Source organism: Octodon degus, unplaced genomic scaffold (assembly GCF_000260255.1).
Source record: "Octodon degus isolate 3935 unplaced genomic scaffold, OctDeg1.0 scaffold00033, whole genome shotgun sequence".
Classification (NCBI taxonomy): domain Eukaryota; kingdom Metazoa; phylum Chordata; class Mammalia; order Rodentia; family Octodontidae; genus Octodon; species Octodon degus.
The window spans coordinates 7,442,655-7,457,945 of NW_004524609.1; the positions used below are offsets into that span (position 1 = coordinate 7,442,655).

The following is a 15,291-nucleotide window of genomic DNA, read 5'->3' on the forward strand; positions in this document are numbered from 1 at the left end:
CTCATGTGCATGTTTTCTATGGCTGCCTTTCACCTGTAACAGTAGAGATGAATGGTTTCCATGGAGACCTCAATGCCCTGTAAAGCCTTTAATGTTTATTCTTTGGACCTTTATAGAAAAAGTTTGCCAATCTGGCCTGGAGTGGCCTGGCCTGGAGTCTGTGCTGTTTACTTAGAGGTTATGAAAATTCGTGGGACTATCCGATAACTGAATTTACATAATTGTGTTAGTTAACTTTCCCTCTTGGTGACAAAATCCCTGAGATAAGCCATTTAAGACGTGGAGAGATTATTTTGGTTCTTGATTTTAGTCCATGATTATGTGGCTCTGTGCCCCTCTGGCACGAAATAAGTGGGTGAAAGTAAATAAATCCTGGGCAGGGAGATGGCTTGGCGGTCTAAGTGCCTGCTTGGCAGGCGCAAGGACCTGGGTTCGATCTCTGGTACCGCATGCAGTGCCAGACATGGAAACAGGGTGTGGTTGCGCACGCCTGCAATCCTAGCACTGGGGAGGCTGAGACAGGAGGATCACTATGAGTCTGCGCTGAGTAGCAAGACCTTGTACCAAATAAATACATTTTTTTTTTTTTTTTTTTTTCAGAACCGGGATCAAACTCAGGACCTTGTGCTTGCCAGGGAAGCACTTATTCCACTGAGCCATCTCCCCGGCCCTATAAATCTTTTTAAAAAGGTTGAAAAAAGAAATCCTTTACTACTGGGTGCAGGAGGGCTGCCGGGGAGAAGCTGGAGACCCTGGGGTGGAGACAGAGGTTGGAGCTTTTATCAGATTGGGCTAGGGGCGGAGCTTACGTGGGCGGTGCTGCGTCCTAACAGGCGCTGATTGGGGGAGGGTTGGCGCCCCGAAAATCAAAAGAAATTCATGGTTAACTTGAGGAAAGGAGGTGGAGAATTCCTGGTTTGTTCTGGGATCAGTGCACGTGATGACCGGGAGGATCGCTACCTGGGCACAGACCCATCATTCCCGCCTTTTTGTTGTTAAAGGGGCGACCACTCTCTGCAGCTACTTTCAGGTGACAGAGGTGGGGTGGTTGTGGGGACGAGGAGTCAGCTCCTGTGGAAGCCGGTGCCAGGGGTCTCCGCCAGGATGAGAAACTCATTGGTGGTGAAAGCTCGCATTCTGCATTGGAGAAATCTTGAAAAAGATTAAGAAGAAGAGGTGCTGTGAGTAGTAGGACTGTTATCATGATTAGCGGAGCCAAGAGAGGGAGGCAGACAGATGTCCAGGAGCCAGGATCGGGCCACCAGGAGGAGGACCAAGAAGGAAGAGCCTTGGTGTCAAGGTCATGCAGTTCGTGTGCTTTCTGCAGGATGATGCCTGACTAGTTACCAGAGTAGCAGCATTGTTCCTGGGCGTGAGGCAGGTCCCCCTTTTGCTGCTGTGGGGACATCAGGAGCTCCATGGTTTTGAGGGACTACCGCTGTCCGTGAGTTGGTTTGGGTTTGGAGAAAGTGATGGCTGCTGTAACCTTGTAAATAGACGCAGAGCGATTGGCAGAAAGCCCAGAGCAGAGGTGGTGGGCTGGGCCAGTTCCTCTGCGCCCAAGCCAGCAATAACTTCTGAAAAGAGACACAAACCCACCAGGACTGGAAACACATAGGCCGCCTTGTGAGACCGATGTTGAGACAAGTTTTGTAGGCAAGAAAAGATGCACTTGGCCCCTGGTGGCCAGGGAGACATGTGGGGCCGCCATGGTCAGAGCACAGGGGCCTTGCCAGGTGGGCAGGAGGCAGGTAAAAGTTCCCTGGCCACAGGCGGAAAATAGTCCATGGGGAGGGGAGAGGAGGTTTGAGGTGTCGGGACCCAGGAGGAAACGTGTGCAGAAGTTTAGATCTCCCACTTTAGGGGAGGAAGATCGGGAAGGGTCAGGGTGCCGGATGCAAGAGAGATTTTTAGGCCACTTGTACTGAGATGCCAGGCGGAAGGGTCCAACACTTTTCCCCTTAGAATGGGTCAGGAGAGAAGAAGTATTGACAGCATGGGGTAGGCCATGTACAGTTCTTAATGGAAAGACAAGTAGAACCAGCAGTCAGAAAAATTGGCAGAGCCTACAGCAAAGGCTTCTGCATGAGTTGGAATGTATTACAATGTGTAGGGGCCAAGTCCATTGTTTCTTACAATGGAATGTATAGGGGTTGTAGTGTAGTCCGAGGAGAGGTTTGAAGGATTGGGAAATGGTGGACAGTATGGCGAGTTGAGAAGTGTTGGGTGTTAAAATGAGGCATAGGGACCCAAGGGATAGCTCGGTGGTGTAAGTACCTACCTGGCAAGCACAGGGACCCAAGTTTGATCCCCAGCCCCACATGCCCTTCGGTCTTGGTCCCGGATGTGGTCACACCCACCATGCGGTCCCAGAGCCAGGCGTGGTGGCACATGCCTATAATCCCAGTACTCAGGAGGTTGAGCCAAGAGGATCTCTGTGAGTTTGAGACCAGTCTGGGGGCTACAAATGTGAGCACAAGGCCGGCTGGAACTGTATAGTCAGACCCTGTCTCAAAAAAAAAAAATTAAAAAAAAAAAATAGAAAGGCAGACTAGTTTAAGAAAGAACCCAGGAAGGTCTGGTCTGTTGGGCCTATAGAAATGGCTTCCGTATCCCAGACATCATGGTGAGGGTTTTTGATGGTGCTATTGACCTGCCAAACACTACAGTTACAGAATGAGAGGCATGGGTGGTGTCCCATCCTGAGGGAGGTGTGTGGATTGTTACCAGTCCAGTGGATGCTGTCGTGGAGACCTGATAGTTTCGTATCCTCACAGGGCACAATAGAAGTTCAAATTGTCATCACATCTCTCCCCACAGACAGGGCAAAGGTAGAATCCAGGGGCTTGAGGGGACAGTGGGCGTCTTTTATCTCTTCATACACATGCTTGAGGGTGCTACAATTTTTCCGGTATGAAGGGTCATCAAGGCAAAAGTGTTCGTAAACCTTTAGGTTGGGAAGCAGCAGCTTCAGCAGTAGAAATGAGCAGGAAAGGAAAAGAAGAGGACGAGGATCATTTTTTTTTTTTTTTTTTGCAATGTGGGCGGAGCCTATCACTCGGGAATCAAGTTGTTTGCATTGGAGGAGTTTGAATGTAAAATCAGCTGCCATTCTGTGGCGGGGAGGAAGAAGAACCTCCAAGAGTTAATAGGCGTCTCGAGGCCCCATTCCCTGGTGATGGCAGGGCAAGAACAAAGGTGGAAAAGTTGTGAAGCAGGAATGGTCTGCCATGCCTAAGGCACTTGGAAAAGTGGGTGCTCTGGGAAGGGCCCCAAGTCAAGTTAGGGATGAAGGAGCTGAGGCCAGGGTAAGTATAGTTCTAGAGTAGGTTTTATGAGGTGTGTTTTTAGAAGAGCATTTGCCTTTTCTCCTTTCCCTGAAGACTGTGGGTGGGATGGTATGTCTAGGTGCCAAGGGATGTTTGCTCTGAGGATACCTGCTGGGTAATCTGAGAAATAAAAGCTGGTCTGCTGTCTGATTGGGTGGATCGGGGTAGGCCAAATGGGGGTGTGTGTGGTTATTTATCTCTTCCATAAGAGTTTTGCTAACTACATCCAAAGTCTCTTGCATGGTGGGAAAGGCCTCTATTCATTCCAAGAAGTGCATACAAAGGTAAGAAGAGACGAGGAGGCATGTGTGTAAAATCAATCTGCCCATCTTTGCCTGGAGTGTGTCCATGAAATTGGTGGGTTGGGAAAGAAGCGGGAGGTAAGTGTCCCTGAGTAGAGGTTTTGGCAGAGGTGACACCCTTGGGGGACTTGGTGAATAATGGTTTTTAGGGAGGGTTGGGTAGTGACTGGAGTTTATATAAAGCTTGGATACCGCATGAAAGCAACTGTGTAGATCGATGATGGTATTTAAGCCTGTTGAACTGAGAGGAGACGCTTTGATCCATGGACGATGCATCCCTGCATGTTTTGGCTGTAGTTTGGTTTTGTGGAGTCATTGGCATTGTTTAGGTGAGTACTGAGGTGAGGGAAGGGTGTTGGGGACAAGGGGAAGAGAATGGGAAGGGGAGGGCTGTTGTTCAGCCAACTCGGCCTGTGTGTTGGCGAAGGTGTTGCCCTGAGACATAAGGGCCGGGTGGGGGCTGGTGGCCTCTACCGTGAATGACCACTCCCTGCTTAGGTCGCGCTGCTTCCAGAAGCTTGAGGACAAGGGTGCGCTGGTGAGAGGACTTCCTTGGGTGCTGAGTAGACCTTTCTTGCCAGATGGCAGCCTGGGAATGGATATCCTTCATCCACTCAATGTGTGTGATTTTGTCCTTGGCTGCGGTGAGGGCTGGCGTGAGAGCGCCAAGTTCCGCCTTCTGTGGAGATGTCCCTGGTGGCAGTGGACTTGCCTGTGTTACTCTAGACCCACTCACTATGGCACAGCCTGCCCTTTTGTGTCCGTGTTGGTTCAGCTGTCATCTATAAATCACGTGTCAGAGGCTGTAGGGACAGGAGTGCTATTAATGTGGGGGCACGGGGCGGGGTGACCTGCAAGGCTTCCGTGCAATTGTGCTGAGGGGTTCTCATCAGAGGAGGGGAGTAAGGCGGCTGGTCAAGGGGCCTGCTAGTGGAGATAGTGATGGAAGGGTCCCACTGTTGAATTTTTCTCTCCCTCTCCTGTTATCTATCATTGAATACTTCCCTTAAGTTATCTAATTATTTTCTTAGGTGCTTTCAGGCATTTGCAGGAAGGAGTTAAGGTTGATGTCCTGGTGGCTACCTCTGCGCTCTGAGGTGGGGCTTTTGGAAGGCGGCTGATGGGGCAGGGCAGCTGGCCTGCTGTGAGGCAGGGTCTGCTCGGAGGCCCTGCAGGGCTCATCTCCCTCGGTGGTGGCAGCGGCGCCTCCCTTTTTCTGTGGCTTCCTGGCTGCCACCAGGTGAAGAGGGTTTCTTTGCCAGGCCCTTGCACCACTGTCACACTGCCTTGGGCCAGCAACGGTGTGCCAAAGCCTCTGGAACCTCGGGCAAGCCAGAGCTTTCCTCCTGCACGCCGAGGGCGCAGGTGTTATGTCTCGGTGAGCGAGAGCGAGACGGAAGCACTGAGTGCTGTATTGTTCTGTTTTCAATGACAAGTTCAGTAGATGACTTGAGAAATTGTACGTCTGGCATAGAGCTAAACAGGTTTTGCAGAACAATCTTAAAAAGCATTTACGTAAAATGAATTTATTGCAGTTTTTATAGCTCTACTGGACAACAGCATTGAATGCTATAAGGAATAAAGCTTAGCAGAGAGAAAACTGAGTCTCTTTATAGAAAAAGCCATAAATTTATTGCAAATCTAGAAGTACCAGAATGTCACTAATACAGAAGAAATCAGCAATCTCATTTTTTATTTTCTTCCAAACATTTAAAGTTGATTATCGACATACTGAAATTGGCATACATTTTTTTTTCTCATGCAGTTAACAGAATGGACATAGAGCGGATCTCTCAGAAATCAGTTATAAATACTAAGTTGCATTGAACATTCATAGTACAAAATATCCCATAAAGTGCTGAAGTGGTGAAAGTGTGCAAAGCTCCCGCGGCTGGAGGCTTTCTCCAAGCGGCGACAGACACTTGCGGGCCTACCTTGTTTCAGGTGTGTCTGTGTTAGACACTTTGTCATTTCCTCCTGCACCTTCCCCGGAGGTTACAGATTGTCCTATTTCTATGGCTGATAAAATGCTATACAAAAACGTAGCCGGTAGTGATGAACTATGCCACTCTCCTTTCAGTGCAGAGAAAGATTCAAGCTTGTGTTTACCTGGAACCAAACTAGGCTTGTTATGTTTTCCCCCTGAGTTGTCTTAAATTAACAGTAAAGATGAGTAAGGGTGGAGCAGCATGCACTGACCGTCACCCGTAAGGTGAGATTCAGTAAAACAGGTGAGGACATGGCTCACCTGTTATCCTCTTTACAGAAAACTGCTAACATGAGAAATACTAAACATAGAACATGACTCCAGAACATTGACCTGACACGTATGGCAGCGTAGGTCAAGTCAGGTTCTACGGCAGATGTAAATTGCAACTGGTAACCCGTGACGGTGATACGATGTTGCTACCCCCAAATCAAATACAGAAAGACTTCAACAGTGATGATCATTTTCAAAATCAGAAATGCTGTAACCAAATAAGCAAGATGTAATTTTGATCAGATAAGATCCTCAAGTATACTTAGCTAATAATCAACACATGATTTTCAGAGCTAAGGCGATTGCTATCCATTATTTTCTTGCCTGATAAGTAGCACACATTGCCGTTAATCAAACTGGGGCCATCACGAATGGGCCGTGTACAGGATAAAAACTGTCCTGTGGGACGTGTAGAGGATTGCAAGAAGGAGGTAAAAATGCCGTATGTGTCTCAGAATCCTTTTCATTTCTTTTGATTACTTCGGTTACCCTAGAATAACTTAATAATAAATAGTGCTTTAAATTAAGGACATTACAATCACATATTTCTGAATAACTAAAAGCGACAGGAAACACATTTTTAAATGTAATTTAGTGTATTCTGTATTGAAATACTTCTGTGATGACTGGCCGTAAAAAGAAGTGGTAATCTTCACATTTATGAAGTCCAAGTTACATAGACTGTCAAGTTGTTTGCTTATTACTCAAATGTTTGCTCTTAAACTACGGGATCCTTCATTCTCATGCAATATTTAGAAAACTCAGAGGCTGTAACTTATTAAAGGAAACTCAGCATTTTTTTTAATTAAAAAAACTTTACTCGTATTTCTGAAAACAGTATTTTTCAGTGATTGAAGGTATTCTGGTTTGGGCATGGCCAATTCCATTTCAGGGACCTGGGTAGATGTCATTTTCTGTTCTCAAGTAGGAATTTCTTACATGTGAGTGTGCACTTAGAACCACTTTGCAAATTCATGTCACTATTTTGATCATGGAATGTGAACCAGAGTCCTTCTCTATATCTTTGTATTGCTACTGAATAGAGGCAGACATACACAGATGGTGGTTTTCATTTTGGCTTCAAAAACAGAAAAGGAAAACAGCGGAAAGGAAAGACATGGTGGTGGTGCTGTTCACACGTACATTCCCTTTGAAGGTGGAGCTCAGTGCTTAGCTCCTCTGCCCCCCGCCTCCCGGGGCCCCCCTTTCCAACCAGCGCAGCAGCCGCTGTTACATGAAAATGCATCACACTGGCTCCGCTGTCGCATGAACTCTGGGCTCCATCTTCCCGAGGTCCATCTCCAGAAAGTCCTCGGGGATGTCCTGCAGCGCCTTCCCACGGGGGCTCTCTCGCTGTGTGGGCCCCGACTGGGGATGCCGGCACAGGCCCTGCTTGCACGGCCTCACCAAGGCGAGGCATGCGGCGGCCATAGCCATGCCGGTCGCACACGAGTAGAAGGCTCGGCTGTACACCTTGCTTTGGTCCACGAGCAGACCTGGGGGAAAGTGTTGGCGACATTAGCAACATCACTGCCACATGAAGCCTCTCACCCGGCTCACCGCCCGGTGTAGAACCTGCTGCTCCATTTCTCTACCTTTTTTACTTTTCAAGAAAAGAACAACACTGAAGGCCCAGATTTCAGCTTAGGCTGGAGAGAGAAGTAAACACACAGCCCCGTGAAGTAAGCGCTAGAGAGAACCAAGCTGCCTGCTGTTCTTCACGATCTGCCCTAGTAAAGAACCCATAATAGGGGATGGTTGGATGCGTATTTTTTGGAAAAGATAATACTCTATTTTTTGGTGGGGTATTAGGGCCTGAATCCAGGGCTTCCCACATGCTAGCCAAGCACTCTACCACTGACTATATTTCCAGCTTCTCTTAAAATTTTATTTTAAGACGGGGCCTCACTGAGTCGCCTAGACTTGGGATCCTTATGCCTCAGCCTCCCAAGTAGCTGGGGAGACTGGTGTGGCCCCTGCACCCAGCTTAAACGGTAATGTTTTTAAGTAATGGAAGAAGCTATGTGATTTTGCTTGTGTTCATTTCAGGTATTTCTATTCTAACAAAGAAGTGTTCTGTCCTAATCCAGTAAGTATCTGCAGAATGCTGTTGGGCTCACTTCCCAAACACCTTTCCTAAGAAAGGAAAACGACCTACAGAAGTCCCTTAGTTCCGTTTTTCCCAAAGTCAGATTGGTTATGAAGATCAGATATGGGTTTCCTCTCTAGGGATGGATAAGGAAGATGACAGAAAGGGCCTGGGAGCCAGGTATGATGGCACCCGCCTGGAATCCCAGCACTTGGGAGCCTGAGGCAAGAGGCTCGCTTCAAGCTCCAAGTACAGGGCCAGCTAAACTACAAAGTGAGAGGACTCTGCCAAAAAAGAAAAAAAAGTCTGAGGCAACTCGAACCTGGTGACACAGGTTCGAATCCTGGCTTAGTCACTCAGTACACCATGGCTGTTTTGGCTTCAATTCTTCTGCCCCTGTTTCCTCATATTTAAATCAAAGAGGACTGGGCCTCTAATCCTTAGCAGCCCTAAAACCCTACGGCAGTGTAAAAGCAGACTTAGGTTTTGAAATTAGACTCAAACAGGATACTAGGGGTGCAGACCGCGCCGGTGTGCTGTGAGTTTGAATTACCTGCCAGGGGTGGTCCCGCCAGCCCCGCGATGCTCTGAATGAACACGTAGACACCAGCTGCCGAGGGCATCTTCTCAATTCCCACCACGTCATCCTCCGCCAGCAGGGGAATGTGGCTCCCCCCTATTGTTCCAATCATAACCCCAAAAAATATGCTGCATGACATGAGACCCCAGAATTCAGTGGCAAAAGTAAAGGCAAACAGCGACACAGTCAGTAAGATGACGCAGATGAGCTCAATGTAGATCTTACGAATGGGCTCTCGGTTGAGGAGGAAGCCGGCTCCAATTCTTCCGAAGACTTCAGCAATCGCCATCGTGGATAATAAAAAAGCAGCGCGATCAGGGTCAATGCCGAGGCTGATGCCCAAAGGAATGATGTACAAGGAGGGTGCAAAGAATCCCAACGTGGCAAAGAGGCCAAACAGTGCGTAACAGATGAAACTCTTCTCTCTCAGAATGGAGAAGTCTAACAGCGGGACTTTCTTCTCGCTGTGCACAGAGCCAGTCTTCCCCAGGACCTGCTGGTCAGCCCTGGGCTCCAGCTCCGCGGCAGCGTGGCTAGGCACATTTTTCGGTGAGGTAGTTAGCTCTACTCCTGAGTCAATGGAGTCCAGCGAGGTTCGCGTTTTCTCGTTCTCAAGCATATATTGCACTTCTTTGCGGTTCTCGTGGGTGACTGTTCTCGGTGACTCTGGGGCTCTGATAATGATTGGTCTCAGCAGAGCCCCACAGACGATAATGTTGAGCTGCAGCAGCCCCACGAAGAGCAGGCTGTACCTCCAGCCGATCTGCTCCTTGAGAGCTGTGACGACTTGAGTAGGAAGGAGGACAGAAAGAAACTGGAGGTCAGTTTTGAACCCGAGACCCAGGAGTCAATATCCTGAAAGCATCTGCACGCAGACTTAGCAACAGCTTTTGTAAAAATTTACTCAACAGTGTAAATGCTGCCATTCCAGACTATCCTGTATTTTAGAGTTCAGTGCCTTTTATCAATAAGGAGAAAAATGTACAGCATAATTATTTTATCTAAAAACAAGCAGTTGTCATACTCTTGGGGGAGGTGTTTTTCTCAGAGAGAAGCGTCAGGCGTGAAGTTTGTGACCTATGCCGAGGTTTTGTGAGCAGCGGCTCGCAAACCAAAGCTGATCTGTTGCCTGGTTTTGTTAATAAAGTTGAATAGGAACCCAGCCATGCGCACTCATTACATGGTCTGCAAATGCTTTTGTGTCACAACAGCAGAACCGAGGAGCTGAGACACAGACCATGCAATCTACGAAGCCCAAATTATTCGCTCTCTGCCTTTTTACAAAACTGGTTTGCCAACCTCTGAGCTGCCCCTTTCTGCAGCCACTCATTCAGTCCCGAGGAGTAATGAATTAAATAAAAAATGAACTAAGATTCTAAAAGCTCCTAGGAGTATCCTGGAATTAAACGATATAGTTCTCTCCAGTTTCTCCCTGAGGACGGACTGACCAACCCCCCTCTGCTTACTATTAAAGCGGGGTGCAGGCTGCTGACCAGAGGGGCTGGGGGAGAGGCTGCACACAGCGTGTGGCCAAAGGTGCCGTGCACCCCACTCACTGTGGGGAACAGTGCAAGCCCTGCAGATCCTAAGAACCTTCTCCAGCTGGCCGTGCTGGCCGCGTATTTACCCCAGCACCCTGGGAGCTGAAAGAGGAGTAGTGCAAGAGGCCAGTGTACAATGTCATGGCTCAGTGAGATTCTGTCTCCTAAAGGGTTGGGGCTCAGTTCCCAGGACTGCAAAGCCCCAAAGCGAGTGCCCCTGCCTGTCTGCTTCTCTGTATGCTCACATGCACATATTCGATTTTCCAGACCTTCTGAAATCCTCCCGGCATCACTGCACCACTGCTAAATCCCTACCCCGGTGTTTCCCCTACGAACAAAAGACTGTCCACTGACACACTGACCAAGAAATGGCACAGAACAAAAGAATACGGTCTCGTCTCCAAGGTTACCTGGGGACGACTCCAGTTTTCTCGTCATTCATCTATTAACATTAGTTAAGGAACTAAACCAGGACTAACAACTTTACTGTGCGAATACCCAGATAAACGTAATAAAACGGACCTTATTATCAAAATTTAAATCCAAGAAAGAGGGCCAGCAAGATAGCTCAGTGGACTAAGCACCTGCTAAGTCAAGCACAGGGACCAGGGTTTGATCCCCAGCACCACATGCTGCACCGGCCCTGCCCGCGGGCATTCTGAGCCTGCCACTGAGACTGGGCATGGTGACATGCCTATAATTTCAGCACTGGGGAGGCTGAAGATAGGAGGATCACTACGAGTCCAAGCTACATAGGGAGGCCCTGTACCAAATACATTTAAAAAAATAAAAATAAAAATAAAAAATCTAAATCTAAGAAAGTCTTAGCACTGAGGAGGCCTCATGTGTCTTCCTTCTATGTAAACTTGGACTAGACTGAAACATCAGTTTGAATTCCTAAAATAGGGGTAGGAGGAAGGAGAGACCGTGAAAATGTGCCGAGGAAGAGTGGGCAAAGAAGCTCTCATGACACACGCAGGGAAAGGCGTCTGCATTGTTGGAAAGCACGAAGCCGGAGCGGCTCCCCCACCAAGCCACACCGATCCGTGGGCAGCGGCCATCCACCTACCTGGTGCGAAGGCAAACACAGCGAAACATTCTCCTGTGGAAGCGACTGCGGTGACCACTGAGCGTCTTTTGTCAAAGTACTGTGACAGGATGGTGACGGTGGGGAGAAAGCTAAAGCAGTATCCCAGACCTGTGGGCAGGTGACAAGGAAAAGACTGAGACACGTACCCTGACAGGTACTGGCAGGGCGCGCTCCGGGAAGGGGGCTTCTGTTCTGAGGGGCCAAGTATGCACTGTGGTGAAGGGCCAAGCAGCAAGGAAAATGGTTTTGTTAAAGGTCTAGATGAGGCGCGGCAGCTGTTGGAAGGCACTAGGATCTTTCTTTCTTTCTTTCTTTCTTTCTTTCTTTCTTTCTTTCTTTCTTTCTTTCTTTCTTTCTTTCTTTTTGTGGTACAGGGGATCAAACTCAGGACCTTGTACTTGCAGGGCAGGCTCTTATACCACTGAACTATCTCCCTGGCCCGAGCGCTAGGATCGTAAAAGCTGTTTTCCCCTTCTCTGCGCTTTTTCAAGTTTATAGAATTCACAATGGACAAATATTACTGAATATAGTTCTTTTTGAGACAAGGTCTTGTCATGTAGTTCAGGCTGGCCTTGAGCTCCCGGCGATCTTCCTGCCTTAGCCTCCCAGGTGCTGGGATTACAAGCATGCACCACCATGCCCTACTCCGAGTATAGTTTTTATATAAGCCATGCATTTACCAAGTGTGGTGGTACACACCTATAATCCCAGACATGCAGAAGGCTGATAGAATTTGTAAATTTGAAGGCAGCCTGGGCAACTTACTGAGACCCCATCTAAAAATTGTAAAGCGGGGGAGGGGGAGCGGTGTTGGTGTGTATCTCGGTGGTAGGGCACTTGCCTTGCACGCACAAGGCCCTGGGTTTCATCTCCAGTGTGCAAATCTAGTGAACACACATCTGTTCTCCGTGAGCAATGTACGCATGGTCCCTTTTTAAAGGCACAGAATGGCCAGCCTTTGCCCCACGGCACGAGGCCCTGGGGCCAAAGCCAACAGCGCAGGAAAGTGAAGAGGGACATGTTCTTCGTCTTCCCAAGAGTAAGTACAGGATGCTGCACGCCCTTTACAGCCCTGGCTCACCAGACCCTTATCTGAGAAATAAATACTGGCTAAAGCAACTGGCTTACTTTGCCACAGGGGTGGTTTTTGGTTGCAAACTAGAGCAACAGAGAAGTTATCTTTATTATTGGTAAATACTTTTTAAAAAATAAAAAAAAATCAAAAACTCTGGGGCATGTCTCCTTCGTGTAAGAGCCTGAAAAAATAAATAAAACCTCAAAGGTATAATACATATGGTAAAACAGAAAGAAACAGAACATAAGCATTAAATATGGAAGATGAGGGAAAGGAGAAAAGAAAAAAAAAGGAAGGGGGGAAACATACAAGTATATTGTTGCCTACAATGGGTGGCTGAGGTGATTGTACTAATAATTCCTATCAGTTTTTTGAAACTAGCCATTAATATGTAGAATTTTCACCTTGACTAACTCTGTATGCTGACATCTGTGACCTCAACAACTACATCGAGGACAGCAGTGTGTAATAGAGAAACTATCACTGAATACCTCTCATCTTGGTCTTCTAAATGTGCACCGTTTCTAATGTCTTCTCAATTGTTATTACGATACTCTCTTTAAAATAAATTTTTAAACAAGTAAAAATGACAAGGAAAAAAATTAAGGTTCGTTGAAAGCAAGCATTAATATTCAATGATTTGTCCAATCTTACGTAGCTAAATCTGTAAATCTGAGCATTTGACGATAAAAATATGTAATGTAACAACCATTGTTAAAACAGAACTCTGGGGCATGTGAGAATATTCTCCATCTCCCCTGAGGATTTCATACTGCCCAATTCAGACCTCTAATCTCAGACATTATTCACTTTAAAGATAAATAGTATGACTTGGGTCTAATTCCCCGCCTCCCCGTTGCTGGCCTTCCAGCCCTCTAGGGCGGCTTACCTGAGATGACCCCGATGGTGATGTACATGTGGTAAACCGTCTGCGAGAAGGAGGCCGCCACCATCCCAGTGCTGACCAGCAGCCCCCCAACCATCACCACCACGCGGGGTCCGAAGCGATTGCTCAGGACCGTGGAGAGCGGAGCTAAAAGGAGTAAAGGAATAAAGTGTGACTAATGTGGGGGTTAGCTTTTGTAGGGCTCCTCATTGTACTATGGAACCTGGAAGGCTGGTCTCAAGTATGTAATCCATTTTCCTGCAATGGCTACTGATGTCTGTTTAGAAATTATTATTATTATTATTATTATTATTATTATTATTATTATGTATTTAGGACAGGATCTACAGGGCCTACAGGGTCTCACTGCGTAGACTGGACTTGGAGTGATTCTCCTGTTTTCAGCTTCCCAAGTGCTGGGATTACAGGCACGCACCACCACGTCCAGTCTCAATCGCTGCCTCAACACCTCACACCCCCAGCACTCCCACAGGTGGGGTTGGCACGCACAGGGGATGAACCCCAGGAGCTGCGCTCTGCCTAAGCAGGTGCTTTAGTCCACTGAACTATCAGGCTGGCCCTAGAAATTATTTAGTGCTCCTTCAAATTAGACAAGATTCTTTGGTCCTGTTAAAGAGAAAGACAGCCAGGTGTGGTGGCTCATGCCTGTAATCCCAGCACTTGGGAGGCTGAGGCAGGAGGATCACAGCAAGTATGAGACCTGTCTGGGCTACACCGTGAGCGCAAGGCCAGCCTGAGCTGCACAGCAGAGGAGACTGTCTCAAAAAAAAAGTCAACAGGAGCACAGCTTATGGGCAGAGAGGTCACCTAGCACGTGCAAGAGGTTTAGTCCCCAGCACCAAAAACTTGGAGCGAGCCAGATCAACAAGGGTGTAAATCGCCTATCTATCTTACCTATATTTTTAGATTTTCAGATCTTGACTCGCTATGAGCAGCTGTAGAATTAGATGTGCATTTCTGTGACTCTGTAATAAAAACTGGTTTTTCTCTAGCTGCTTGAATCTTTTTGCTCCTGCACTTATTGCGCTGGATTCTTTTGTTGAAGTTCCAACAGGGGTAAAATCCTGTTGGCTTTGACTTTTCTGAAAATGATGTCAGTAAAGTTTCAGTTATGCAGACCTAAATGAAGGGATGGGAGACGAGGAATCCTAGTTTGCTCAGCTTCTATATTCCTTGTCCGATGATACCTTTCAATCCAGCGAATGAGATTTCCGCTTGTACATTAGCTAAGGCTGACTTGCATAAACAGAGACCAGTGGGCCAGAGAAAGCTGAGCTCCTGACAGAAGCAGGGTGGAAAGGGTGGGATTGGGCAGGCCAGAGAGCTCAGTGGACTAACGCACTTGCTTAGGCAGAGTGCAGCGGTGGGGTTCAATCCCGCCCCTGGGGCATGCTGAGACCTTGACTGAGACTGGGAGCAGTGGCACAAGCCTGTAATCCCAGCTCTTGTGGGGCTGAAAACAGGATAATCACCGCGAGTTCCATCTGTGTGGAGAGACCTGGTAGACCCTATACTAAATACATTGAAAAAAATGCTAAAACCCGATTTATTTTATGCACTTAGATCTGTGAGAACCGCACGGAGACAGCCAGTCCAGGACCTCAGGGAGCTAGGTGTGTGGAACGCGCGTCTCTGGGGACGGCACCTGCAATCTTGCACTGCCGTTCTCACCAGTGTCCGCAGGGGACTGTTTCTAGCAGCCCCCGAGCCCACAGATTCTCTGGTCCCTGCTTTGCATTTTTTACGTATTAACCTCAGGACATGCTATACACTTTCAGCCTCTTCATTAACTCATACATAATACCTAATATAATGTATTATATTAGGTATATTATAAAGATAAGACAGGGTGTGTGTGTGTGTGTGTGTGTGTGTGTGTGTGACATAGCTCAGTCATGTAAGTGCCTGCCTGGAAAGCGCAAGGTCCCGAGTTGGATCCCCAGTACAGGCAAGCACTTTTCCCCTGAGCTATCTCCCTAGCCCCTAAGATCCTCAGTACCAAAAAAAAAAAAAAAAAAAAAAAAAAAAAAACCCCAACCCAACCACAACAAACACTAACACTCTCCACTTGTTAGGGAACAATGACAAGAAAAAGAAATCCGGGAACATGCAGTGCAG

The 15,291-nt window shown here is 47.6% G+C and overlaps 2 protein-coding genes across 7 annotated transcripts in view; one reads left to right on the top strand and one right to left on the bottom strand.

The window, feature by feature from the left end:
- Arsg (arylsulfatase G) overlaps nucleotides 1–15,291 on the top strand; it is a 150,671-nt gene that overhangs the window by 7,466 nt on the left and 127,914 nt on the right. The window lies entirely within an intron of this gene.
- Slc16a6 (solute carrier family 16 member 6) overlaps nucleotides 5,260–15,291 on the bottom strand; it is an 18,638-nt gene continuing 8,606 nt past the window's right edge. For both annotated transcript variants that reach the window (XM_004630176.2, XM_023714140.1), the window contains exons 3-6: nucleotides 13,156–13,299; nucleotides 11,171–11,299; nucleotides 8,534–9,346; nucleotides 5,260–7,387 (exon numbers count right to left, since the gene is read on the bottom strand). In XM_004630176.2, coding sequence (XP_004630233.1) covers nucleotides 7,137–7,387; nucleotides 8,534–9,346; nucleotides 11,171–11,299; nucleotides 13,156–13,299 — 1,337 coding nt within the window. In that variant the 3' untranslated portion in view covers nucleotides 5,260–7,136. The remainder of the gene's footprint in view (nucleotides 7,388–8,533; nucleotides 9,347–11,170; nucleotides 11,300–13,155; nucleotides 13,300–15,291) is intronic.